This window comes from Odocoileus virginianus, chromosome 26 (genome assembly GCF_023699985.2).
Source record: "Odocoileus virginianus isolate 20LAN1187 ecotype Illinois chromosome 26, Ovbor_1.2, whole genome shotgun sequence".
NCBI classification, from domain to species: domain Eukaryota; kingdom Metazoa; phylum Chordata; class Mammalia; order Artiodactyla; family Cervidae; genus Odocoileus; species Odocoileus virginianus.
The window spans coordinates 5,744,766-5,771,770 of NC_069699.1; the positions used below are offsets into that span (position 1 = coordinate 5,744,766).

At 46.7% G+C, this 27,005-nt stretch overlaps 2 protein-coding genes across 5 annotated transcripts in view; one reads left to right on the plus strand and one right to left on the minus strand.

Annotated features, from left to right (window-relative positions):
- The window catches only part of CRTAP (cartilage associated protein), a 38,883-nt gene extending 23,147 nt beyond the window's left edge, over positions 1 to 15,736 (plus strand). The window contains exons 5-8 of one of the 3 annotated variants that reach the window (XR_002312991.2): positions 6,533 to 6,678; positions 7,596 to 7,679; positions 14,490 to 14,697; positions 15,263 to 15,736. Coding sequence is in view for 1 of the 3 variants with exons in the window: in XM_020888598.2 (XP_020744257.2) it covers positions 6,533 to 6,678; positions 7,596 to 7,679; positions 14,490 to 14,543 (284 nt within the window). In the remaining 2 variants the exon portion in view is untranslated. Of the gene's footprint in view, positions 1 to 6,532; positions 6,679 to 7,595; positions 7,680 to 14,489 lie in introns of all 3 variants that reach the window. The other 2 variants (XR_002312992.2, XM_020888598.2) reach the window with 2 other exon arrangements.
- A 3,245-nt stretch (positions 15,737 to 18,981) lies between these two features.
- The window catches only part of SUSD5 (sushi domain containing 5), a 44,894-nt gene continuing 36,870 nt past the window's right edge, over positions 18,982 to 27,005 (minus strand). For both annotated transcript variants that reach the window (XM_070455312.1, XM_070455311.1), the window contains one exon: positions 18,982 to 24,512. In XM_070455312.1, the coding sequence (XP_070311413.1) occupies positions 23,203 to 24,512 (1,310 nt within the window). In that variant the 3' untranslated portion in view covers positions 18,982 to 23,202. The remainder of the gene's footprint in view (positions 24,513 to 27,005) is intronic.

Below are 27,005 nucleotides of genomic sequence, written 5' to 3' on the forward strand. Positions count from 1 at the left end.
GGTGACTTTTCCAAGCTCTTGCAGCTTGAAGGGTTCACCGGCCTTTGGGTGCCCTGGGCTTCCTGTGGCTTTTAATGAGCCCGCCTGGAGCTGGAGATCATGGTCTAATCGGTGGGCTTCCAGGCACTGCAGATCCAAGGGGTGCTGGCTTGCTGGCACACAGCTCCCAGCTCCCTCAGCCCCCTGAAAGTCCAGTCTTCAAAGCCTGCTCAGGTCCCCCAGGCCCTAGGGGAATATGGCAGGCACTGGGTTTTTAAATATTTTCTCTTAGATGGAGTAGAATTTTACTATTGAATATGTTTTGGGTATACAGCATCTTGATTCAGTTGTGGATATATATATATTTTTTATCCTCTTCCCTTCTATTACAGAGTGTTGAGCACAGTTCCCTATGCTATATAATAGGTCCTTCTAGATTATCTGTTTTATGTATATGAGAGTGTATATGTTAATCCCAACCTCCTAATTCATCCCTCCTGCCCTAATTTCCTCTTTGGGTTTCATATGTTTGTTTTGTAACCCTGTGAGTGTCTTTGTTTTACATATATGAATTTGTTTGTATCAGTTTTCAGATTCCACCTGTAGGTGATCTCATATGATATGTGTATTTCTCAGTCTGATTGACTTCACTGTATTTGATCACATCTGGGTCCATCCCCATGGCTCCCAGGGGTACTGTTGTATCTCTCTTTTGCCTGAGTAATATTCCATTGTATGTATACATGTGCCACATCTTTTTCTGCTCACCTGTCGATGGATGCTGCACTGGCTTCCTTGCCTTGAGTGTTGTAAGCAGTACTGCACTGAACGTTGGGGTGCATATGTCTTTTGAGATTTAGTTTTCTCAAATTATACTCCCAGGAGTGGCATGGATCCTTTTCCCTGCTTTATTTTCAGTTTTGAAAGAACCTCCACACTGTTCTCCAGAGTGCTGTTTACCAATTAACATTCCCAGCAACAGCATAGGAGGGTTCCCTTTGCTCCACCCTGTCTCCACATTTACTGTTTGTAGATGTTTTGCTGATGGCCATTCTGACTGGTGTTAGCTGTTACCTTCTTGCATTTTTCTAATAATAGCTTTGTGGAGCACTTTTACCACTGTTTTTTTGGTTTTTCTTTTCAAACAGTGTGATTGAAATCGACATCTTTAAATTGGCTTCTTAAAAGTTGGCCCTATTTGAATTTTTTTTTCCTGACCTTCCCTGGGGCATTTCTTAAAGGCAGGTGTTATTTCCAGCCCTGCAGGATTTTTGAAGGAAAGTTCAGTTCAGTTGCTCAGTCATGTCCGATTCTTTGTGACTCCATGGACTGCAGCACGCCAGGCTTCCCTGTCTATCACCAATTTCTGGAGCTTGCTCAAACTCATGTCCATCAAGTCGGTGCTGCCATCCAACCATCTCATCCTCTGTCGTCCCCTTCTCCTCCTGCCCTCAGTCTTTCCCAGCATCAGGGTCTTTTCCAGTGAGTCAGTTTTTTGCATCAGGTGGCCAAAGTATTGGAGCTTAGGTTCAGCATTAGTCCTTCTGATGAATATTCAGGGTGGATTTTCTTTAGGATTGACTGGTTGGATCTCCTTGCAATCCAAGGGACTCTTAAGAGTCTTCTCCAATACCACAGTTCAAAAGCATCAATTCTTCAACACTCGGCTTTCTTTATGGTCCAAATCTCACATCTATACATGACTACCAGAAAAACCATAGCTTTGACTAGACAGAACTTTCTCAGCAAAGTAATGTCTCTGCTTTTTAATATGCTATCTAGGTTGGTCATAGCTTTTCTTCCAAGGAGCAAACGTCTTTTAATTTCATGGCTGCAGTCACCATCTGCAGTGATTTTGGGGCCCCCCAAAATAAAGTCTCTCACTGTTTCCATTGTTTCCCTATTTGTTTGCCATGAAGTGATGGGACTGGATGCCATGAAGCGATGGGACTGGATGCCATGATCTTAGTTTTTTGAATGTTGAGTTTTAAGCCAGCGTTTTCACTCTCCTCTTTCACTTTCATCAAAAGGCTCTTTAGCTCCTCTTTGCTTTCTGCCATAAGGGTGGTGTCAGCTGCATATCTGAGGTTATTGATATTTCTCCCTACAATCTTGATTCCAGCTTGTGCTTCATCCAGCCTGGCATTTCGCATGATGTACTCTGCATATAAGTTAAACAAGCAGAGTGACAATATACAGCCTTGATGTACTCTTTTCCCAATTTGGAACCAGTCCGTTGTTCCATGTCTGGTTCTAACTGTTGCTTCTCAACCTGCATACCGATTTCTCAAGAGGTGATACCGATTTCTCAGGTCAGGTGGCCTGGTATTCCCATCTCTTGAAGAATTTTCCACAGTTTGTTGTGATCCATATAGTCAAAGGCTTTGGCGTAGTCCATGAAGCAGATGTTTTTTTGGAACTCTCTTGTTTTTTCTATGATCCAACGGATGTTGGCAATTTGATCTCTGGTTCCTCTGCCTCTTCTAAATCCAGCTTGAATATCTGGAAATTCTTGGTTCACGTACTGTTGGAGCCTGGCGTGGAGAATTTTGAGCATTACTTTGCTAGCATGTGAGATGAGTGCAATTGTATGGTAGTTGTAACATTCTTTGGCTTTGCCTTTCTTTGGGATTGGAATGAAAACTGACCTTTTCCAGTCCTATGGCCACTGCTGAGATTTCCAGATTTGCTGGTGTATTGAGTGCAGCACTTTCAATTTCACTTTCTTTTAGGATTTGAAGTAGCTTAACTGGAATTTCATCACCTCCAGTATCTTTGTTCATAGTGATGCTTCCTAAAGCCCACTTGACTTAACAGTGTCCATAAAAGCCTGTTTTAAAGTTGTAGTAATGGGAAATGACCACAAGGAGGCAGCACCACTTCATGTGCAGGTCTGATCACCTAGGCAGACAGAGTGTCAGGAAAGTCAGTTCTTGGGTTGTCAAGGAGAATGTTGTTTGAGGTGTCCAGCAAATTGGTTCAATGATGCACACACATAGATGTATGTGTTTTGGATCCTTTTCCCTTATGGGTTGTTAGAGTGTTTCACACACTGCTGTACAGTAGGTCCTTTTTTATTTTCTATAATATGTATATGAGAGTGTATCTGTTACTCCTAACCTCCTACTTCATCCCTCCCACTCCAATTTCCCCTTATAGAATCATACATTGGTTCTGAAGCTGTGAGTCTCGTTGTGTGACATAAATTATTTGATCAGCTTTTGGGTTCCAACTGTAAGTGATCTCATATAATATTTGTCTTTCTCAGTCCGAGTTACTTCACTTAGTATGATCGCGTCTAGGTCCATCCAGGTGGCTGCCAGTGGCATCATTTCACCCTTTCTTATGGCTGAGTAGTATTCCATTGTATACATGGGCCACACTGTTTTCTGTTCATCTAACAATGGGCACTCTTGTGGCTTCCATTCCTGGGGTGTTGTAAGCAGCGCTGCACTGAATGTTGGGGTGCACGTGTCTTTTGAAATTCAGTTTTCTCCACTTGTACAGGAGCGGGGTGGCCAAATCATATGCCCGCTCTATTTTTATTCAGTAGTTTTGAAAGACCTCACGATGTTCTCTGGAGTTCCTGGAGATTTAAATTCACAAGAACATTATAGGAGGGTTTCCTTTGCTCCACCCTGTCTCCACATTTACTGTTTGTGGACTGTTTTCCTGATGACCATTCTGACTGGTGCAAGTTAATACCTTCTTGTAGTTCTGATTGACATTTGTCTAGTAATAGCCATTTAGAGCATCTTTTTCATACTTTGTTTCAAACAGTATGAGTGAAATTTACATTTTGAAGCAGGCTTCTTGAAAGTTGACCTTGTTTTGACTTTTTTTTCCTACGACCTGCTCCAGGGCATTTCTTGAGGGCAGGTGTCATTTGCAGCCCCGCAGGGTTACTGAAGGCGTAGTGTCCACAAACCTTGGTTTTAAAGTTGTAGTAACGAGAAATAGCCACAGGCAGCAGCACTTCCTCACACCTAGGTCTGATCAGCTGGGCAGCCAAAACCTCAGGAAAGTCAGTCAATTCCTGGGTTGTCAAGGGAGCAGAAGGTGCCAGGAGAAATGCCTAAGGGCCTGTGTCTCATTCCTTTACCCCTTCTCCCCATGGACAAATCCCAGTCCCTGCAAAACCACTCCGCTGAGGGTGATGTCGTCTGAGGTTGGTGCTGAGTTCCCTCACCAGGACACGTCCAGGAGACCTGCTGGCTTTTGGAAGCTCTTCCAGCCCGAGGGCCCACCAGTCATTGGATGCTCTGGGCTTCACGTAGCTTCTGAAGAGCTTGCCTGCATCTGGAGATTGTGGTCCCATCCAGAGGGGACCAGTCCTTACAGGTCCAAGGGGTGCTGTTTTGATGGCATGTAATTCCCAGCTCCCTCAGTCCCATGAGAGTCCAGTCTTGAGACCCAAGCCTCTCAGGGTGCAAGGATGTGACACCAGCCCAGGTCCCTATGGCCTGAGGGCAATATGGTGGGTACTGCTTTTTATGTAATTTTTAAAAATTTAAAATAGAACTGAGATAGAACTGATTTATACTATGGTGTTTGTTGTAGCTGTCTAGCAAATTGGTTCAGTTATCCACACACATGGATGTATTGTTTTTCAGATCCTTTCCCTGTAGTTTTACAGGGTGTTTCACAGAGTTCCCTGTGATGTATAGTAGGTCCCTCTCGATTATCTGTTTTATATATAAAAGAGTGCATCTGTTAATCCTAACCTCCTAATTCATCCCTTCCAGCCTAATTTCCCCTTTGTGGATCATAAGTTTGTTTTCCAACTCTGTGAGTCTCTTTTTGTTGCATAAATGAATTAATTCTCATTATTTTCTAGATTCTAAATCTAAGTGATCTCATATACTATTTGTCTCTCCCAGTCTGACTTACTTCACTTGGTATGATCATGTCTAGGTCTGTCAGTGTGGCTGCCAGTGGCATCATTTCATCCTTTGTATGGCTGAGTAATATTCTATTGTAAACATGTGGCATCTCTTCTTTTTCCATTCATTTGTTGATGGACATTGTGACTTCCATGTCTTGCCTGTTGCAATCAGGGCTGCACTAAGTGCTGGGGTGCACTTGTCTCTTGGAATTCTGGTTTTCTCCAGTTACATGCCCAGGACTGGGGTGGCCCAATCACATCCTAGCTCTATTGTTAGTTCGTTTAATGAACTTCCACACTGTTCTCCAGAGTGCCTGATAACCGATTTACACTCGCAACAACCTGGCTGGAGGATTCCCTTCGCTGCACTCTGTCTCCGCATTTGTTGTTTGTATACAGACCATTTGCTGATGGCCATGCTGACGGGTGTGGGGTGATTCTTCCTTGCATTTTTGATTTACATTTCTCTAATAGTAGTCATATGGATTATGTCACATACATATAATAGTACTCATGAGTCTGAGCAATAGTAGTCATGAGTCTGAGCAAGCTCCAGGAGTTGATGATGGATAGGGAAGCCTGACATGCTGCCGTCTATGGGGTCGCCAAGAGTCAGACACGACTGAGTGACTGAACTGAGTCATATGGAGCAGCTTTTCCATTACTTTTTAGAAAACAGTATGAATGAAATTTACCTTTTGAAGTTGGCTTTTTGAAAGTTGGCCCTGTGTTGAATATTTTTTCGTAGCCTACTGCAGTACATTTCTTGAAGGTAGGTGTCCTTTCCAGTCCTTGCAGGGTTGATGAACAGGAAATGTCCTTAAGTGGGGGTTTTAAAGTTGTAGTTATGGGGAAAGGCCACAAGGCGGCAGCACTACTTCACACCCAGGTCCGGATACCTGGGCAGACAGAGCCTTAGAGATGTCCTGTTCCTGGGTTGTCAAGGAGAGGGGAATGTGCCAGAAGAAACGCCCAGGGTCCAGGGTCTCATTCCTTCTTCCCTTTCCCCTTACCCCCATGGAGAAATCTCTGCACCTGGAAAACCGCTCTGCTGAGGGAGCACCTCCTCCGTAGGTGGGGGCGACTCTCAGGAAGGAAGGTGGAGGTGGGACCCCAGCACCAGGACAGGAGGAGGGGAGACCAGGTGACTTTACGAAGCTCTTCCAGTCCAGAGGGATGCACAGATCTTTGGGTGTCCTGGGCTTCTTGTGGCTCTTTGTGGACCTGCCTGGATCTGGAGATTGTGGTCCCATCAAGAGGGGAGGGGCCAGTACAGGTCCAAGGGGGCCTCATTTGCTTGCACAGCCTCCGTCAGTCCCATGAGAGTCGTTTCCAGACGCAGGCCTGCTCAGGCCCCGGGGATGTGACACCAGCCCAGGTCACGGTGGCCTGACGGGGATTGACTAGTTACTTCTGCCTTGGCCTCTGTGTACCGAGGAACTTCTGTCATTTTCACAAATGGATTCCACTTTTCCCTGGAGATCCTGTCTACAGCCTGTTCATCCCTGAGTTCTTTTTTCCCGTCATTGCAGGTGTTCCGTCAGAGAGGCTTGGAAGGGGGGCTTGCTAGTGATCTTCTCCTGGAAGCTGTTCTTCACTGAGAAGAACGGTTCCTCTCCTGAGAGGCTGGCTGACTTCCTGTTCCTGTTTTCGCTCTTCCGCCCACAGTGAACGACCTGAAGAATGCGGCACCCTGTGCTGTCAGCTACCTGCTCTTTGACCAGAGCGACAAGGTCATGCGGCAGAACCTGGTGTACTATCAGTACCACAGGGACAAGTGGGCGCTGGCGGACGAGCATTTCCGGCCCAGACCGGTGAGCGCCGGCCCACCAGGCACCGCGTTTCCGCTCGCGTCGTTATGCCACTTCCGGGAGGCAGCTTAGCGTCTGAAGAGAAGGGCTATTTCAGAAACAAGGGAATCTCAACTTACTTCTGTCGCTATTTTGTCTTTTAACACTTTACCCCTTTGTTCTCTTTTCTAAATCGGTATACTCTCCTGAAATTTCAAGCATTACAGAAACATTTCAGTTCGGAATTGACCCTTCCTCTTGATTTTATGTTTTCTCTGTCTCATGCTGTGGTAAAGCTGTATGATGCCATATATGCAGCATGTAATTCTTTATTTTTACAAAAATGGGATCCTACATACTGTTTTACAACTTGCTTTGTTTTTTCTAAGAATTTCATCATGAATGCTTCCCTTGTTACTCTCATACCATATTTTTTCCCCGTAATTAACAACTCCATGGCAGGATTGTTTATGGATGGATCATCATTTCATTCCTTTGATGCACACACACAGTTTTGCACGCATTCAGGGAAACTTGTGGATTATTTATCACTTTCAGACGATTTTTTCTCATGTGCCTTTAAGTTGTATTTTCATTGAGATTTGTGCCGGCTGTCCTGGTTTGCTGTACATACATCTTCCTTCAACCTCACTGTTCAGACACACACACATACATTTCTCTTTCTCACATACATTCACTTGGGGTTAGCCACTGTTTTTCGAATTGAGATATAATTCATATAGTTGAAAGTTCATGCATTTGAAGTGCACATTTCAGAGGTTTCCGTATATTCACAGCGCTGCATGGCTGTTACCACTATTTAATTTTGCACATTTTCATCATCCCCTCACCAAAGAAACCCCAACCCCCTGTTCCCCCTGCACCCCGATTCTGTTAAATGGTTGGTTGGTATATACTGTTCTCTGTTTGTGTCTAAACAGGAAGCAGTCCAGTTCTTTAACGTGACCATGCTCCAGAAAGAGCTGTATGACTTTGCTAAGGAAAATCTCATGGATGACGATGAGGTGAGCTTTCACGTTTAGCACATGACTGACTGAGAGAAAATATTTCTCACATCTTTGTTAAAAATCACTGGGAGGCCCCGTCATTCCTGAAATGAGACCCAGAAGAGGCCTTGGGAAACACAGTTTCTGTGAGTGTTTTAAGGCGTCAGTGGACTGACCTGGACAAGAAGGGCTTCTAGGAAACCCAGGCTGAAGCACCACGTTTCCTGGCAGAGTTGGGAGCCATCCTCTAGTTACCTGTCACAGGAGCTGTCCGGGCATCGTTTTTGTTTTATTTATTTGTTCATTTATTTATTTGAGGCTGTGCTGGATCTTCGTTGCTATGTAGGCTTTTCTCCAGTTGTGGTGAGCGGGCTTCTCACTGCGGTGGCTTCTCTTGTATCGGAGCATGCGCTCTAGAACAAGTGGGCTCAGTAGTTGAGGCTCTGGGGGTCTAGAGCACAGGCTCAATAGTTGTGGCACATGGGCTTAGTTGTTTGATGACATGTGGGATCTTCCTGGATCAGGGATCAAGCCCATGTCTCCTGCATTGGCAGGTGGATTCTTTACCACTGAGCCTCCAGGGAAGCTCCCAGGTATCGTTTTAAAAAATTTTATATTGGTTTATAGTTGCTTTACAGTGTTGTGTTAGTTTCTGCTGTATAGCAAAGTGACTCAGCCATCTAGATACATTTATCCCCTCTTTTTTGGATTTCCTGCCCATTTAGGTCACCACAGAGCATTGAGCAGGGTTCCCTGTGCTGTACAATAGGTTGTCATTAGTTATCTACTTTATGCCTAGTACCAATAGTGTGTATATGTCAATCGCAACCTCCCAGTTCTTCCCACCTCGCCCTTTCCCCCTTGGTGTCTGTGCGTTTGTCCTCTATGTCTGTGTCTCTATTTCTGCTTCGCAAAGAGGTTCATCTGTACCATTTTTTAGATTCCACATATATGAATTAATTTATGATATTTGTCTTTTTCTTTCTGACTTACTTCACTTAGTATGAAAATCTCTTATGTTCATTCATGTCTCTGCAAATGGCATAATTTCATTCCTTTTTGTGTCTGAGCAACAAGCTTCATTTTTTAACTTCATAAAAACAGTGAATATTCAATTACTCAGCACTCTGAAGACTCTGGGAAACCCACATCCCAATTTTTCTGTCAGTTGTGTGTGTGTGTGTGTATCTTCTTATGAGTTAAGCATCTTATCCTTCTTTGGGATTTTCTTGAAATTCCTGATGAAGTCTCACTCAGCTGATGCCTTTACTGACGGAGACTCTGCTAGTTATGGGGCAGTCATTCTGTATTGCAGCAGTCTAGTCACAGAAAAGCCATCATTGGGGTTAGCGTTTGGGCTTCCCAGGTGACTCAGTGGGTAAAGAACCTGCTTGCCAGTGCAGGAGACGTAAGAGATGCAGGTTCAATCCCTGGGTTGGGAAGATCCCCTGGAGGACGACGTGGCAACCCATTACAGTCTTCTTGCCTGGAGAATCCCATGGACAAAGGAGCTAGAGAGCTCCAGTTTGCAAAAAGTCAAACATGACTGACCAAGCACGCTTGCAGGGGTAACATTTAGAGAGATGTGTTTGGAACAGACCATGCAATGCTTTCTAAGACAGCTGAGGACTCACCAGCCTTCAGAGTTGGAAGACAGCTGAGGGCTTGTTCTCAGCTGACCCTTCACTTCATAGAAAAGGAACCCCGGGGACAGGAGAGTCTGGAAGCTGCTTGGCCAGACCCAGAGCCCCGAGCTTCCATGTCTGCTCTTTCCACTGCCCTAGTTTTCAGTGAAGCACCTGTAAGTAAAATGTCATCATGAAATTTGTTTTTTGTGGACAAATTCACATGAGTTGGATGGACCACTGCCATGCATTTAGCTGCCCTGGGCCTCAATTCTTTTGTGTAAAATGCAGCTGATAACATTGACCTTGCAGGGTTGGGAGAAGAAAATACCACTTTGGACGTGGAAGTGCTTTACAGAGTAGGAAGTGACACACATGCCTTGTGTCTTGGGTTGGGGTTCTCTGGAGGCAGATCCTGGGATAAGATCACAAGGATGCTGAAAAGGAAGGAACACAGGCCAGACACAAACTGGCTTGGCCGCTGTGGTTTAAGAAGTAGAGAAAAGTATATTCAGGAAAAGGGGGATGGATTGGGTTCCTGGTTATCTAAAGGCAAACTACTATTGAGATTTTGGTGTTTATGCTTCCAGTTTTTTCCATATATTTCCAATATGTTAATATATTCACCATAAACTTGATGGTAGTTATATATCAGGACTTTTCCATTTAACATTGCTATGAGCAGTTTCCCTTGTTACATTTTTCTAGAACAGAAAAATGGTATGTGAGATCTACTCACATACCATACAATTTTCCTTTCTAAATGGTACAATTCAGTGGCTTTTAGTGTATTCATAAAGTTGTACATTCATCATACTATCAGATTTGAGAACATTTTCCTCACCCAAATGAAAGCCGAAACTTATTAGTCGTTACTTTATATTCTTTCCCCTCTGTCCACCCAGCCTGTGCCCCCAGCCTCTGGCAACCACTGACCTCCTTTCTGTCTCTGAATTTGCCTGTTCTGGATGAGTGGAATCAAATGGATTTTGGTTTCTGTGATTGACTCCTTTCACTGAGGATAATGTTTTCCAAGTTTAGCTGTGTTGTAACATGCATCATGTTAGATGAAAAAGATCCTTTTTCATTGCTGAATAATATTCTACTGTATGGACATGCTACATGGTGTTTATTCCTTGACTGATGGACGTTTGGGTCGTTTCCAGTCTTTGGCTACTTTCAATAATGATACTGTGTACATTTGTGTACACATTTTTGTTTGGGTAAAAATTTTAGATTCTCTTATACTTAAGAGTGGAATGGCTGGGTCCCATGGTAACTCTGCGTGTATCTTGTTAAGGAACTGCCAGGCTGTTTTCCAACGTGGCTGAACCATTTTGCATTTCCCACCAGCAATGTAGGAAAGTTCTAATCTGCTTCATCTTAATCAACATTTGTAGCATCTGTCTTTCTTTGTGTGTGTGTGTGTGTGTGTCTTTTTTTTTTTAGTTGTGAAGTAGGTGTGAAGTGGTACCTCACTGCGGTTGTCATTTGCATTTCCCTATTGACTAATGATGTTGAGTATCTTTTCGCATGCTTGCTAGCCATTTGTGTATTTCTTTGGAGAAGTGTTGATTCTATTCAAACCCTTTGTCCACTTTTTTTTAAGAGAGGAGTGTTTTTGTTTTCCTTTGTCCATTTTCAAATTGGGCTATTTGTCTTTTCATCGTTGAGTTGTGAGAGGTCTTTATATATTCTGGTTCTAAAGCCCCCTGTCACATACATTAATTGCAAACATTTTCTCTCAATCTGTTGGTTATCTTTTCACTTTACTCTTGAAGCTCAAATGTTTTAGATTTTGATGAAATCCAACTTACCAATTTTTTTCTTGTTACTTGTGTTTTGGCGTCATAGCTAAGAAGCTCATCCAAGATGACTAAAATATACTATATTTTTTCCTAAAGTTTTTATAGTTTTAACTTTCATTTTGATCTATAATCTATTTTTTGTTAATTTTGTATATGATATGAGGCAGTGGCCCAGTTTCCTTCTTTTGCATGTGGAAATGCTGTTGTCCCAGCACTGTTTGTTGAAAAGACTCTCCCCATTCAGTTGTCTGAGTACCTTCATAGGAAAATCAATTGACGTTAAATGTGAAGATTCATTTCTGGACTCTCCATTCCATCCTGTTGATCTAGATTTCTTTCTTTATGCTGGCGCTGCACTGTTCTGTTTTTAATGTTTTTTTTAAATGTAACACACTTATTTATGTATGTATTCTAAATTTTATTTATTTAATTTTGGCTGCACTGAGTCTTCGTTGCTGTGTGTGGGCTTTCTCTAGTTGCAGCAAGCAGGGGCTACTCCGGTTGCGGCGCACAGGCTTCCCTTGTTGCGGAGCATGGGCTCTAGGCTTGGCTTCAGTAGTTGTGGGGCACGGGCTTAGTTGCCCTGCAGCATGTGGGGGTCTTCCTGGACCAGGAATCAAACCCTTCTCTGCTGCATTAGCAGGCAGATTCTTAACCACTGGCCCACCAAGGAAGTTCGGTACTGCACTGATTTAAATGCTATAGCTTTGTATGATATTTGACATTGGATAGTGCGAGTCTTCCAACTTCATTTTCTTTTTCCAGATTGTTTTGGCTGTTCTGGATCCCTTACATTTCCATATGTGATAATGGGATCAGTTTGCCAATTTCTGCAAAAGCAGCTTGGATTTTGATACTAATGGTGCTGATTCTGAAAATTGTTTTGGGTACTGTTGACATCTTAACAATATCAAATATTCTGATCTATGAACATGGGATAGCTTTCTCTTTATTTAGGTCTTCTTTAACTTCCTTTGAGGAGCTTCCCTGGTAGCTCAGGTAGTAAAGAATCTGCCTGCAGTGCAAGAGACCCGGGTTTGATCCCTGAGTTGGGAAGTTTCCCTGGAGAAGGAAATGGCAATCCACTCCAGGATTCTTGCGTGGAAAATAACTTCCTTCAATAATGTTTTCTCAAGTTTTGTTATTCTGGATGCTGTTGCAAATGGAAGTGAAGTGAAAGCTGCTCAGTCGTGATCGACTCTTTGTGACCCCATGGACTATACAGTCTATGGAATTCTCCAGGCCAGAATACTGGAGTGGGTAGCCATTCCCTTCTCCCGGGGATCTTCCAAACCCAGGAATCGAATCCAGGTCTCCTGCATTGCAGGCGGATTCTTTACCAGCTGAGTCACCAGGGAAGCCCTGTTGCAAATGGAACTGTTTCCCTTTTTGTTTTTAATTTTCTAATTGTGTCTTGCTGGTATATAGACACACTGTTGGTTTTTGTGTACTGATAGTGTAATCTTGCAAACTTATTGAACTTGTTTATCAGTTCTAATCTTTTTGGGGTGTGTGTGTATTCCTCAGGAGTTTCTGTGCGTAAGATCATGTTTATCTGTGAGTAGACATAGAAAAATCACAAGTGTTGGAACAAGAAGAGCCCCTTTATGAGACAATAAAGCTCTTTCATGTCACAGATGAGGAAGCAAACTCAGAAAGGTAACATGACTTACTGAAAGTCACACAGCTGCCTAGTAATCATCTGGTGAACTGACCAGGCTTCTTCCAGGCTTTACAGTTCCTAGGATTCTTGAACTTAATACTCTCAAGATAACAGGGCTCCACTGAAGATCCCAGAGTAATTAGGTTATTAATCAAGGCTTTAGGATTGTGAAATAATTTCTAAAGAATGACCTATTTTTAAAATTATATATCAAATGATGACAAGTCATAATTTGAAGTAAACTGTAACTAACACAATAAAATTCTTAGTTAAGCCTTAAAAATTTCAAAGGACCAAATGCTGCCTAGAAACAAAGCACCAATACAGTCTTCTGATATTTGTGGTATTGTTCTTCATAGCTTTCTGGGCTTGAAATGTGTGTAAGAACACCTGGAAGTTTGCACACTGGTTAAAAATTTTGCAGTAGCCTTGTTACCATTTCAGAAAGTTTATAAAGCAAGCTGCAACAGATGTTTCAGGTTTCAGGTTCAGATAGTTGTTTGCTCTGGAAAAGTCTAAAAGACGTTAACTTTTAAAAACTGTACAGCATTAGAGTTGAGAGTTAAGTTTTGTTGGGGGCGAAATGAGGACTATAACCTGGGTGACATCATTTCAGATAGCTCTGAGAAACTGCTCTAATGAAGCAAGGGAGACGGTCAGTATAAATGTGATTGTGGTGAAGTGGGAATACTTGCAATCAAGCACATATTTTTCACAGAAGCTTTCTACTAGTCTTTAGTCACCATGGAGGATTTTAGTGCTTTTCTAGAAATGAAGAGATATAAGAATTGGCCTCATAAAATTGGCTCATAAAATCTTAAGTATCTGAAGCCCTGGGCTGCCAGTTTTTCCCAGAGCACAGAGTGCTTCATTTCTGCTCTCTGCCCTGAACTCCTTTCAGGGAGTGTTGAAAGTCAGTAGTTGTAGCAGCACCTGATTTAATCCTTGTGGTGGTAGATGGCAAGTGCCCACAGCGAGTGCCCATTTGTAGTTGACAGAGAAATAGAATAGAATTTGCTGGAGTGACTGACTGAGGGAGCGCTCTTGGGGAAGGAGCTGAGAGGCAAAGGAGGAGCTAGGCAGGTCAGCCTGGGCTGACCCCAGGGCAGGGGAGCTTGACCTTGTTGGTGAGTCACTCTTTCTCTGCAGTCAAGGGCTTGGGTGGGGGGTGGTCAAGTGCGTTGTGGGAGAGAAACCAATGCAAAGAAGATCAGAAAGTGCGTGGCAGCTTCAGCTGCAGTAGCAGTAACACGTGTCCACTCAGTCAGCCATCCTTCCTCTAGCAGGTTTATTGAGACCTGTGTGTGCCAGGCTCTGGGAAAGAACCTGCGCCCAGGTGCTTGTCCCTGGAAAAGCTCATGGTCTGGTATTCAAGGCAGAAGCGGCATAGACAGAAGGTCTCCCTGTGGGGTAACTGCTGATGGGAGGGGGGTAAGGGTGAGGGAGGGATGCACAGAAAAGGGGGCGCTAAGCAGGATCTTGCAGAAGGTGCCGGGCCCCCCACTTCACATGCCGTCTGGGGGGGTCTCAGAGCACCTGAAGCCAAGTCCACATGATGTGGAAGCCACGTCTCCCCCAGAAGAAGTCAGATCCTCTGGGCCCGAGGGCAGCAGGGAGAAGGCTGCTCCAGTCCCGGGGGCGGGTGGCAGCGGCCTCTTGGAAACAGTCTCTGTTCACCAACACTTTGAAGGCCTGGTAGCCGCCTCACGGAGGTGTCTCGTTGCCCTTACAGGGAGAAGTCCTGGAATACGTGGATGACCTGCTGGAGTTGGAGGAGACCAACTAGCCCCAGAAGCCAGAGAGCCGTCCCTTGCACGTTCCGAAAACACGATTCTTTGTCTTCCTTTTCCTAATGGTTCAAGCTGTTGATACCTCAGCGCCTTCTCTTCACTCTGTGAAGTGAAAGGGAAGCCCCCGTCTCTCACTCCAGCTAACAAGGGGTGAGCCTGCATTCCCTGTGCCCACAGCTGCCTCCCCCACCTTCACACCTGCCCCTCTATCTTCATACCTGCCTCCCCATCTTCACTCCCACCTCCCCATGATCATACCTGCCTCTCCATCTTCACTCCCACCTCCCCATGATCATACCTGCCTCTCCATCTTCACTCCCACCTCCCCATGATCATACCTGCCTCTCCATCTTCACTCCCACCTCCCCATGATCATACCTGCCTCCGTCTTCACTCCCACCTCCCCATAATCATACCTGCCTCTCCATCTTCACTCCCACCTCCCCATGATCATACCTGCCTCCGTCTTCACTCCCACCTCCCCATGATCACACCTGCCTCCCCGTCTGCACACCTGCCTTCTCCACTTTTATAACTGCCTTTCTCACCATTTCAGTTAGAAGGACAGTTTTCCATGGATTTTTTTCCCCCCCAGAAAATCAGTATTATTTTTTAAATAAGAAAATACCCCTAAAAGATGGTAATTATAAAAACCTCCTCTGGCCTTTCTGCTTTCCCCCATTTTGGTGTCCTTTCCCCCCATCCCCTGATCCAGCAAGATGGTGAGGACAAAGGCTAAGCTTCTCTTCATAATGGTCTGCACACCATCTGACCTGCATCATTGCTGGCACCCGTTGAAAAAGGAGTTGGGGCAACAGCGTTGAGAACAGACACATGACTTTTGCCTGATACTTTCACGTCTTCCAATGGCCAGTAGATCCCCTATGAAGACAGTGCACAGCCGTTAGTCTCAGAGTTGGAAATGGAAGGAAGGAGAGGGAATCTAGTTTCATTTACTCTTCGACAGATATTTACTGAGCACCTACTACATGCTAGGCCTTGATCTGGGCGCTGGAGACACTACACAGCAAAACAGAAAGAAAAAAAAAAAGACACCCTGTCCTCATAGAGCCTACATTCTACAGGAAAAGACAGACAACAGGTAAACAAGAATAAATATATACAAGGCCTCGGAGGGTGATCATTGCTATGGAGAAAAATAAAGCAGTGCGGGATAAGGAAGCTTGGAGATGAGGCTGCAGGGTTGTTTGTTTGGTTTTTAATATTTTGGTGGTGCCATATGTGGGATCTTAGCCCCCCCACCAGGGATCACACCCCTGGCATTGGAAATGTGACGTCTTAACCAGTGAACCCCCAGGGGAGTCCCAAGACTGCAGTGTTTTGTTTTGAATTAATGTATTTATTTTGATTGGAGGATAATTTCTTTACAACATTGTGGTGGTGTTTGCCATCCATCGATATGATTCACCGACGGGGGCACATGTGTCCTCCCATCCTGAACCTCCCTCCCCACCCCATCCGTGTGGGTCATCCCAGAGAGCCGGCTTTTAGTGCCCCGCTGGGGTTTTTAAATAGGGTGGTCGGGGAAGCCGTCACTGAGAACACGACAGAGCAGAGACCTGGGGAGGTGGGTCTCAGGACAGAACCTTCCAGGCAGGGCGGGCAGCGTGTGTGGCCTGGGACAGCCCAGAGCCCAGGGAGGTGTGGGCACGGGGCAGAGTGGAAGGTGGTGTAAGTGTGTGGCTGGGAGGGGATGGCTCAGCCTTGACAGACAGTGTAAGTAAGGCCATGGGCGTCTGCCCTGAGTGGCGCGGGAGCCGTGGAGCGGAGCATAGCCTGGGCCCCCCGGCATTTTACAGGGAGCTTGCCGGCTGCCACACCGTGAGAAACTTGGGAGCACTCGGGACAGTCGGGAATGTCAGTCGGGGGATGGCCACAGAGATCCAGGCAGGGGATGAAGGCGCAACCCCGGGCATAGTGGGGGGGTGGTGAGAAGTGGTCCTGTCATGGATTTGAAAGCAGGGCCAATCACAGTTGCTGACAGGTTGACCGTGGAGCATTAGAGAAAAGAGAGGGGCTGGTGGTGACCTGGAGGTTCGGGGCCTGACGCACGGGAAGGATTGGGTTGCCATTGTCTGAGATGGGGAGGTGGGTGGTTGGTGAGTTAGGCATTCGGTGCCTGCAGCCTTCTGAGGCTGGGATGCCAGGCTCAGGCTGCAAATATGATTTGAGAGTTTTCTCAGGTCGGGTGGTTGGCAGAGCCTGAGTCAGGGATCCAGTGGGGAGGGGTCCCAGGGTGGGACTATAAAGCAGAGTGGGGGGCCTTTGGCATGGACACCCTTCCCCAGGATCCCATCAGGGGAGGCTCTGGGCCCATGGACGCTTGACCGTCCTTGAAGCTCCAGGCTTCAGCTCTCTGCAGCTGCGTGAGGACAGGCAAGGAGGCTTGACTCTTGACTCTCTCCGCTTCTCTGTTCCTCCAGGGCCTCCCTCTGGTCCTCCTCGGATTCTGGGGGACTTTCTGGGGGTGAGGATGTCTCCACAGGGTTTCCTGATGTGGGCAGAGGTTCGGGTTCACTATCTGAAAGTCACTCAGTCATGTCCAACTCTTTTGTGACCCAGTGGATTATAGCCTGCCAGACTCCTCTGTCCATGGAATTCTGCAGGCAAGAATACTGGAGGGGGTAGCCATTCCCTTCTCCATGAGATCTTCCTGACCCAGGGATTGAACCCAGGTCTCCCGCATTGCAGCCTGTATCTGAGGTTGGCGTCTTTCCCCTGGGGGCTGAAAGCCCCTCCCACCCTCATCCTAGGGACTGTACCCTGGGGACAGTGGGATCAATACTGTCAGCCCTTTGCTTTGACTGAAGGCTGTGGAACCAAGTTACTAAGTTTTTATTTCAAAAGAAACCAAACCAATTTTTTTTAAAAAAAGAAAAATGTGGGCCAATTCTTCCAAACGTAACATGAAAGCCCAGCTGCACTCAGCGACCTCAGCCCAGTACCTCCCTGAGTGGGTTTTCTTGGAAGAGCCTAGAAGAATCCTGGATTGAGACCTCGTGGGCTCAGCATTCGTCTGGCCAGCCATTTGGGGGGGAAAAAAGAAGCACATTTATAAGCTGTGTGGGAGTTTCCAGACGAAGGCTAAGATGTCTGGCTTGCCCTCTGACCCACCTGCACTCAGCCCAGTGGGTAGCAGTTAGGTCCCTGCCCACGGAGGCTGCCCACGGGGGGCATGGAGTGTGTCCAGCCCCAAGGCCTTTCCGGCAGCCCAGGCAAGGACCCCCCTGGGGAGGGTCTAAAGGCACCCCCTGCACCCATGTTAATGTTCAGATTTCTGGTTAGCAGGGAAGGTGGGGGGGGTTGGGGGGAGGAGAGGTTTGGGTGTATACAAAGAATTAAAAGCAACTAATGGAAATGTTGCACATACCAGCATATTCAGCCCAGTAATGTCTTTCTGAGTTTGAGGCTTTCTAATTACTGCCACCGACCTGTCAGGCTCACCTCTGGGGTCCAGAACCACTGAGGCCATCACCCACAGAGGCCGCCTTAGGAAATGTTGCTTTTAGGAGTCCTTACTAAGGGAATTTTAAGAGTACAAAAATTTTATTGAACCAAACTCAGCAGCAAACAGAAAATGATTTGTTCGATTGTCAGTGGGAAAGGGTTTATTATGACTGCCGGTGGAATCAACAGTGGCCCGTTTCTGCCAACATGGATGGAAATACCGTTTTTAAGTTTTAATGTGAGCTGTAAACTTAAGCTACTTCGGTTTAAAAAAAAAAAAAATTCAATACTTAAACTGTGGGGAGAAGGTGGACTGGAGCCAGAGAAAACATTCTCATTTAATAGTGTTTGCACATGGAACTGCAACACAGTTTGTAGCGAGGCTCCGAGAAAAACCCACAACTAATCCTTCATCGCAGCTGTCCCAACTCTTGACCATCTGCCATCCCCCAAACAGCGACTTCTTTTTTCTGGGGACTCCAGGCTTGAATGACCTAGTGTGGAGAGTTTAAACTATATACAAGGAGAGGGAGGGGGGTGGGAAGGGAAGGGACCTTAAGCAAGCCTCGGCCAAAGGTTTTGTGCAAGGACTTCCTGTGCCCGCTGCCCCGTCCCTGGGGCATCTCCTCGAGGGGGATGCCACCAGGAAAACCCAGCTTCGTCCTCACTGACCCTCTCTCACCCAGAAACTCAAGTCGGGAGCGGCCGTGGCCTGCACTGCTGCAGCATCTTCCCCGAGGCAGGCCTCAGACTCAAGAACCACCCCCCACTCTACCTCCTAGGTCTGGCTTGAGCGTCTTGTTGAGTGAGTGAGTTGGCTGGCTATCTCCTTGGAGCTGATAGAGTAAGATGATGGTGCCGCCTTTTGCAAGAAAGAGTGGGAGGAAATGAAGCAATTTCTTTTTTCGTGTCTGTTTATTTTTCATTGATTTTTAAAAAACCTTTTTTATTTTGTACAGGGGTACATCAGTTAACAAACAATGTTGTGACAGTTTCAGATGAACAGTGAAGGGACCCAGCCATACGCGCACATGTATCCATTCTCCCCAAAACTCCCCTCCCACCCAGGCCACCACACTGATGCAGTTTCTCAGTTGTACCCACAGATCCAAGGTGGCCCTCTGTAGAGTCGTGGTCTGCAGGCCATGCTGAAGCGTTGTCACCTGATGTCTTTTCCACCTCCCTCCCGGGATCAGGGCAGTGGGTATGGTCTCACTCTTTGGAAAATTAGAACTTGAAAAATGGTTGGAAACAAAGCTTTTTTAAAAGAAATCACATTAAATGTTTTACTTTGCTTATTCTTGACTTATTTTTCTTTCTCTGTCCAGTGGTGGGACTGTCCTGACGGCACCCAGTCCTTCTAGGACACATGTTGTGTGGTGTTTGGTTTGTTTGTGTTTATTTTTGCCACACTGATCTGCTTGTGGGATCTTAGGGTCTTAGTTCCCCCACCAGGGATCGAAACTCTGCCCTCGGCAACAGAAGTGCAGAGTCCTAACCTCTGGCCCACCTAGGAATTCCTAGGACATGTCCCATGAGCTGTTTTCTCAGGTCTGTGAGGTTTCTGACGTGCATCTCCTAAAGCAGAGTCCTCACCCCAAAGACTGTTGACTGACAGAGAGGGGGGTGGTCCTTACCTGCCTGGATCCTGCAGGAGATGCAGGCACATTCCTTCTGCCAAGTAAGGCTCTCTTTCGGCTACCTGGGATCCCACGAAGGGATAACATTGGGAATCTGGGGCTTGCTTTGGATCCGATGAACTTGTCCCTTGCTGCCAAGGTCTGAGAAGTAACCAAGTATTTACTGTTTCAAACAAGGACCAATCCAGGCATGACAGCCGACAGCTGCCGTGCTCCATGCCTGTCACCCAAGGACAAGTGGGGAGAAAGAGAAGTGTAGAAGGAGGCAGAGGGAAAGAGTAAGGAGCCAGTTAGGGCAAAAGCAGACTCTGCACAGAGAACTCACACATCAGCTACTGGAAGAGGAGAGGGAGGACAGGGGGATTCTGTTGATGTCAGCCCAAGAATTCCGGAGGATACAGTGGAAAAGTTTGGGTCGAGCAGGAATAGGGGGAGTAGGAAGTAAGAGTTTATCCATCGGTGGACGTCTTAGGTCCAGATCACTTTTTTTAAACTTATTATTAGAAAATATTTTTAAATTTTTGGTTGCGCTGTGTCTTCGCTGCTGCACACGGGCTTTGTCTAGTTGCAGCAAGTGGAGTCTAGTCCTCATTGCGGTGTGTGGGCTTCTCTTGTTCCTGAGCATGGACTCCAGGGTGTGCGGGCTTCAGTAGTTGTGCTGCAGCGGCTTACGTTGTTCCGGGGCATGTGGGATCTTCCTGGACCAGGAATTGAACCCGTGTGTCTCCCGCCATTGGCAGGCAGATTCTTATCCACTGGACCCCCGGGTAAGTCCAGGTCCAGATCTCTTGAAGCAAAGCCTTGTGCGAGTGATGGAGTGCTCTCAGGAGAAGGGGCGCAGGAAGGGGCTGGCAAGGGTGTGGTCACTAGAGGCCAACCTCTGCCTGATCTCACGGGAGCTCTCCTACCTGGTGGCAAGGAGGCCAACCTTCCATGTGACCATGTCCATTGGTCACCGGCTGCTCGCAGGCTGCCCAGCCAGTGGGAGTGGGGGGGTGGGGGTGGCTGACTCCTGGGTGAGGGAACTCCCATTAGGCCGAGGACAATTCTCTGGATGAGAAGGGTATGAGTATGCTCCAGAGCACAGGTTTAATTGCCCCGTGGCATGTGGAATCTTCCCAAACCAGGGATCAAACCCATGTCCCCTGCACTGGTCAGGCAGATTCTTAACCACTGGGCCACCAGGGTAGTCCCGGATTCTGCATTTCTAACAGGTTCCTAAGTGGTGTCTGTACTGCTGGCCTGGGAACCACACTTTGAGTAGCAAGATCCTGGGCTTTTTGTTGTAGTGAGAAGCATGGTTTCTGGTTGGTGTTAGGAAGATGGAAGAGGGGTTGGAGCTCAGCAGACGCCCTAAAATCCTGCTGCAGGAAGTCATGTGGCTGAGAATTAGGCTTAGAAAGGCTGGTCTTAGATCCAGCAAGTATTAAGACATTACTTTCAAGATTACTAGAGAATCCTTTTTTTAAAAAAAGAAAACTTATTGTGAGAGCTGAAGAATTGATGCTTTTGAACTGTGGTGTTGGAGAAGACTTTTGAGAGTCCCTTGAACTGCAAGGAGATCAAACCAGTCAGTCCTAAAGGAAATCAGTCCAGAATATTTATTGGAAGGACAGATGCCGAAGCTGAAGCTCCAATCCTTTGGCCACCTGATACAAAGAGCTGACTCACTGGAAAAGACTGATGCTGGGAAAGATTGAGGGCAGGAGGAGAGGGAGACAGAGGATGAGATGGTTGCATGGCATCAATGACTCAATGGACATGAATTTGAGCAAACTCTGGGAGATAGTGAAGGACAGGGAAATCTAGCATACTGCAGTTCATGGGGTCACAAAGAGTCAGACTCGACTTAGCAACTGAACAACAACAACAATTGTGATGGAACCCAGATATAAAATACACTAAGTAACTATTTGGGGAAATAATTATTTATTTTAAATATCTCAGAAGCTTTGTGTTAATGGATCCTCGCCCATCCCCCACCCCCCAATTATCGTGAACATTGAACAGTTAGCAACCTCAAAACATGCATAATGATATACAATTGAAGTTTACACTGTTTTAATCATTCCCTTTCTACGTGCGTTTTTACATTAATTTAGATGACACCAAGTCAATAAATGGGCTTCCTAGGTGGCTCAGCAGTCAAGAATCCAGCTACCAATGCAGGAGCCCCAAGAGATGCAGGTTTAGATCCCTGGGTTGGGAAGATCCCCAGGAGGAGGAAATGGCAACCCACTCCAAGATTCTCACCAGGAGAATCCCATGGACAGAGGAGCCTAGTGGCCTGTGGCCCACGTGGTCGCAAAGAGTCGGACATGACTAAGCATGCACACACACAGCTGGGCCCCACCCCTAGGGCCTCCCCTTCATCCAGGGTGGAATCAGAGGCCTTGCATCTCCAGCAAGTTCCCAGGTGATATCTATGCCGCTGGTCTGAGGACTGCCGTCTCAAGTGAGACGGGCCGAGTCACCATGAGGTGCCTGGGATGCCGCGAACTGGATGCTCACCAGCCGGGGGAGCCCGTGATGCACTCAGGCTGTTTCCAGACAGCTCACAGTCATCGCAACAGGGTAAAGACTAGGCCAGCACAGATCACTTCATATTCCTTCGTAATTCCTCTGCTTCTCCATCAAGTAGGTACCGGTGCTTGATATCCTAGTCCTTGGCCCTCTTTAAACATTTTTTCCCTCCTAGGTTAGTCTTTCTTCCTGGCGTTCAGAGAAATGGTTAATCCTGAGAGAGGAAGCCGAGGACTGAGTTTTGTTAGTCCTGGCAAAAACTCTAAGACATTCCTAGGCACAGATTGGTCAAGGACAACCAGGCCACTGCTTCTGAGAGGAAACGGTGCTTACCGGTACAAAGCTAACCTTGTTTAAAAAAAAAAGACAGATTCACAGGACAGAGGGAACAGGGTGGATGTGTGTCCCGCCCTCCTCCCCTCCTCGCAGCAAATGTCAGTTGTAAATTCTTTCCAATTGCAACAAACAATTTTGAAAAAAATCTCAGAGCTTCTAGACTATGTCCTGGATCTTGGCTCATTTGCCCTCAGCAACATCGCAACATTAAAAGGAAATAACTCATTGTTTTTCTTCCCTCCTCCACTCCAACAATTAAATACCTGATCCAAAATAGCGCTGCTCTCAAATGCTCTGTCACGCCTATTTTGAAAATTTCAGGTTGCAGACTCATTTCTTTCTTTAAAAAAAAAAAGAAGAAGACAATAGTAGGATGAAGAGGTGAATTTTGACCCCCGGCTGGAATTGGGGCCAAAGTACAGATCTGGGGTTAGGGCGACAGGGCCCAGGACAGGTGGTCCAGGGACTGCTGACATGTGATGACCCCTGCCCAAGCCTCCCTGCCCGGCCAGGTGCTTCCAGACCCACTTTTCAGCCTAGAAAGCAAAGACCTGAGAGAAGGAAGAGCAGCCCTACTCCCCTGTTTGATGCGCTAGTGAAATGTCAGCGGTTCTCACTGTGATGTGTCACCGTTTATTTTCCTCCCAAGGGGGCTTCGGGGGAGGCCCCCCCCCCAACTCCAAGGCGGCTAGACCTTCTCCATCTCAATCTGTTGATGGTAGTGCCGAGCCTGCCGCTGGCCAACATTCAGCTTGTACACGGAGCTCTTGTGCTGGCATCTTCGGTAACCCCACACGGCCCCCACGCCGACCAGGAACAGCAGCAGGCACAGAACTGTGACGATCGTGGCAATGATGGGGCCTCTGCCGAGGCTGGGACACTTGCCCCCAGCGCAAGGCTCCAAGGTCGGGAGAAGCTCCTCACTTGCACCCGGGTTGGGGACTTCCTGCCCCAGGAAGTCCTCCGACAGCAGGTACGGGAAGGTATCCTGGACAGCAGGGGCAGTGGTCTCCGGTGGGGTCTGGGTGGCTGCCACGACAGTTGAGGGAGTGAGGTTGGGCGTCTTCTGGACGGCGGTTGTCTCGGTCTCCAGGGTAGAGCTGGTGAGTTCATAGGGCGGGGTGGATGTGGGAGGCTTCTCTGTGGCATATCTCCAGGGGACGGTTGACTGGTTTCCCGTCAAGTCACCAGCCCCTTTGCCGGGACCCTCAGTGTCAGACACATTCATGGGTCCGAGGGCCAAAGCTTCTCCATCTAGCGTTTGAGAGGGAAGAAGTGAAGTCACGTCCTCACTGGGAGTGAGGGTGGTGCTCCTGGACTGCTTCCTTTCTGCAAGGGCAGGCTGGCTGGACGTCACCAGGACGCTTTCTTCCAGCCCTACTGATCCATCCCCTTTGTCCTCCTCTTCCTCGTCTCTCTCCTCTCCCGCCTCCGTCTGCCTCCAGGCCCCGTCGGTCACAGGGTAGCCGTCTAACCAGGACTCATCGCTGCTGCTCACCACTGCGTCCCCGGCCCTGCTGTCGTTCCCGCCCCCAGAGGGCCCCGAGGGGCCATCGGTGCTGTGGTAGATGACCCTGCTTTCCGGCTCCCCTGGGGCCAACGCGCTGCCCCTTTGGCGGTCTCCAGCAGGAAGGTGCTTTTTGGCGTCATCATCCATCTCCTTTTCCCACTCGGGCTTGTGGAAGGTCCCAGCAGGAGACCAGAGCATGTCCTTCCCGCTGCCTTGGGATCCCGGGAGCTCCGTGGGGACAGGGCTCCCAGCGCCCAGCAGGCCTGTGGTTGGCACAAAGGCTGTATCCTGGGCTCTGTCTTCCCTTGCCATAGAGGTCTTCCTAGGCATGGAGACCAGACGGTCCTGTTTCGGAGCCTCCTCAGAGGGTTCTTCCTGACTCCTGTCCTCCTCTGCCTCTGTGCGGGAGTCCTCCATGAGCTCTCTGAATGACACGGATCTATCATCAGGAAAATTATCTTCATAGTCAATATGTACCTCTGCCTCATCTGGAAGGAAAGAGGGAAAAGCTTCGTGAGGTCCAAGGCACAGAGCCAGCATGGAACACCAAAAGGGAATAAAAAGCACAGGGGCTGGAACAAATGGAATGAAACTGTTATTCTTAGATGCTACGACTGTATCACAGATAAACCCAAAGAACCTACATACAGACTGTTACAATTAACAGATGAGTTTATCAAGGACTGGTTGTAGAACCAAGGACTGGTTCTACAGGCAACATAAAACACCAACTGTGTCTCAATATACCAGCAATAAACAGAAAAAAAATTTAAAAGATACTGTTTGCCATAGCATGTGTGTGCTCAGTCTTTTAGCCATATTTGACTCTTTGCAACCCCATGGACTGTAGCCCACCAGGCTCCTCTGTCCATGGAATTTTCCAGGCAAGAATATTGGAGTGGGTTGCCATTGTCTACTCCAGGGGATCATCTTCAGCATTAGCAGACAGATTCTTTCCCATTGTGCCACCTGGGAAGCCCAATTGTCATTGCATAATGCTCCCCCCCCCCCCAGATTCCTAGGAATAAATCTAACAAAAGATGTGTAAGATTTGTACATGGAATGGTACAAAGTATTTCTGAGCAAAATTAAAAGATGACTTAAGTAGTAAAGGGCTATCCCACATTAGTATAATGCAAGTTTAATTGTTAAAGCTGTCAATCTGCCCAAATTAATCATTTGAAAAGACCCTGATGCTGGGAAAGATTGAGGGCGGGAAGAGAAGGGGATGACAGAGGATGAGATGGTTGGATGGCATCACCGACTCAATGGACATGGTTTTGGGCAGACTCCAGGAGTTGGTGATGGACAGGGAGGCCTGGCGTGCTGCGGTTCATGGGGTCGCAAAGAGTTGGACACAACTGAGCGACTGAACTGAACTGAACTGAATAAAAATCTCAGACATTGACAAGCTCATGCTGAAATTTATGGAAATGCAAAGGGCCAAGAGGAGACAAGGAAAAAAGAGAAATGCTGTAGCAGGTATGCTACAAGATTTTAAGATTTACTGTAAAACTGGAGTACTTTCAAAGACTGTGTTTGGTATTGGCACAAAGATAGACAATCAAGTTACATTAACTTTAAGAACTTCTGTTTGTCAAAAGCCACTATGAAGAGCATTCAAATGCATGCCACAGATTTGAAGATAACTGCAGCACATATAACCTCTGGAGGGTTCCAGAATTTATAAAGACCTCCTACAAATCAATAATAAATAGGTAGACAAATGGTAGATACGTTGGCAAGATACTTGAATCAGCGTATCACAGAAAAGGTATTGGGACGTCCCTGATGGTCCAGTGGTTAAGACCAAATTTCCACTACAGGGGGGCACAGGTTTGTTCCCTGGCTGAAGAACTAAGATCCTACATGCCATGCAGCACAGCTTAAAAAAAAAAAATCTAAATAGTCATTATACACGTGTGAAGATGCTTAACCTCATTAGTAACAGAGAAGTGCTAATCACAGCCAGAGTGGATTCCATTATCTGGAACCAGAGTGGCTAAAATTAAACAGACCGACAGTCTCCAGTGTTAACAAGGATATGAAAATGGAAAGTGAAAGTCACCAAGTCGTGTCCGACTCCTTGGGACCCTATGGACTAAACAGTCCATGAAATTCTACAGGCCAGAATCCTGGAGTGGGTAGCTTTTCCCTTCTCCAGGGGATCTTCCCAACCCAGGGATCGAACCCAGGTCTCCTGCATTGCAGGCAGATTCTTTACCAGCTGAGCCACAAGGGAAACCCAAGAATACTGGAGTGGGTAGCCTATCCCTTTACCAGTGGATGTGACATACAGCAGTTCTCCTCCTATGTCTGTGTGCACATGGGGGCCAAAGGACATGTGCAAGCATGTTCATAATAACCAGAAGCTGGATATGCTGCAAATGGCCACTAACTGCAGAAATGCCCCACACAGTGTGGCACACACAATGTGGACTCTCACCACCATGACATCCTGCACAAGAGCACATTCTTCTGGGGGCCCTGGCAGCATTCCACTTCTTGACCTGTGTGGTGGCTAACGCTGTATTTTTTGATCACTTATTAACCTGTTATCTTACGATTTGGATGTATGGTTTTTCAAACTTTTTAATTGAATGAAAGACTCCTTAAATTCTATAGTGCTCTACAATGTTCAACAGTTTCACACACGAGTCCATAAAATTCCATAATAAACCTTTCCTTTCTTATCCCCTCTCCCCACTGGTAACCATTCATTTCCCATATCTGTGAGTTGGCTTTTTTTTTTTTTTTTTTGCCATGCTGCACGGCATGTGAGATCTTAGCTCTCCAATCAGGGATTGAACCTGTGTCCCTTGCAGTGGAAGTGCATGGTCTTAACCACTGGACCGCCAAGGAAGTTCCAGACAGCTTCTATTTTGTTTTATTCATTAGTTTGTTTTATTTTTTAGATTTCATATAAGTGATATAATTGTATGTTTAACTAAATATGTATCTTTTAAAACACTCATCTGCCC